At 44.8% G+C, this 1,074-nt stretch overlaps 1 protein-coding gene across 1 annotated transcript; it reads right to left on the reverse strand.

Annotated features, from left to right (window-relative positions):
* Positions 1-603: 603 nt before the first annotated feature.
* On the reverse strand, positions 604-868 carry BDW70DRAFT_165394 (uncharacterized protein; the record flags this gene model as incomplete). The annotated part of the gene is made up of 2 exons (XM_073741740.1): positions 604-687; positions 788-868. 2 exons carry the CDS (start codon positions 866-868, stop codon positions 604-606), a joined length of 165 nt encoding a protein of 54 aa, XP_073590377.1.
* Between the last annotated feature and the right edge of the window lie 206 nt (positions 869-1,074).

Consider the following 1,074-nt stretch of genomic DNA (forward strand, 5'->3'; position numbering starts at 1 on the left):
TATGGCCCAAACATACAAACGCTAGTCCAAGTCCAGATGGCGGTCGCGGATGCCAGAATACTCCTGACCCCCTTGAACGTACCCTTGGATCACACGTGGCAATTGCGACACTGGTATAGAGCCTCGAGAGTAAATAAAAGCTCTGCAACAATTGTGATAGCGCTCTCTCTTAATTTACCACGTCGCAGACGGCCATGGAAAATGAGACAGTATTCTGATTAGTGCAGTAGCACTTATCTAAGCCTCTAAGAAGATCCGATAGCCTAGATTCCTGCCTTAGTCTTCATTGAATTGAACACGGGATAAAGAAATAAAGAACTTACTTTATTACACAATACTGTACCGAACCGGTTGAAGACGGTAAGTTGGCGGGCGATGACGAAGCTAATTCCGTCAAGGTAGTGGAAGTGCTTATGTTAATCAGCAAGGGTTGAAAGTGACATGACGCAACAAAGAAGGTGGGGAGAGAGATAATTTGCTTACGTAGTAGGTTGGCTTGGAGTTTCAGGACTGGGTGTCGATGATTCCAAGCTCGAGTCATTATTGCTTGATGATATAGGAGAATCCGTTGAAGATAGAGAGGGCACTGTATTTGTTGATACTTTAGTTGTAGAAGTAGCGATGCCGGTATTGGTGCTGGTTATAACGGGCACGGTAGACGTTGACTGCAATTGAGTAATGGACAAGCTAATTTCAGTACACTTGGCAGAAGCAGTATCATCATCTGGTTTCATGCATTCGTGTAAGCGCCGAGGTTAATGTTTGTGTATCGATTATTGTCACTCACAGCAGGAAAGTGCCCTTGATAGAAAGGTAGTGCAACCCTCATTTGCCGCTGGGGACCAAGTAGAAGTTGTTGGATTGCCATCCTGAACAACCCGAACTTCTATGTACGGATTCATGAATGAATTGGTGACTGCACTACAAGTACTGGCAGACAATTGTTGTAGCAAGTTTGTGTCTCGTGCTGTGACAGCGAAAGCAGGCGTCCAGATCAAGGACAGCACAGCTGGTAGAAGTAGACAGAGCATTTGAGTGATAAAAATCCCAGACAGACAAGTGATTTTGTCATTG

This window comes from Aspergillus foveolatus, assembly GCF_047715535.1.
Source record: "Aspergillus foveolatus strain CBS 279.81 unplaced genomic scaffold BDW70scaffold_386, whole genome shotgun sequence".
NCBI lineage: Eukaryota > Fungi > Ascomycota > Eurotiomycetes > Eurotiales > Aspergillaceae > Aspergillus > Aspergillus foveolatus.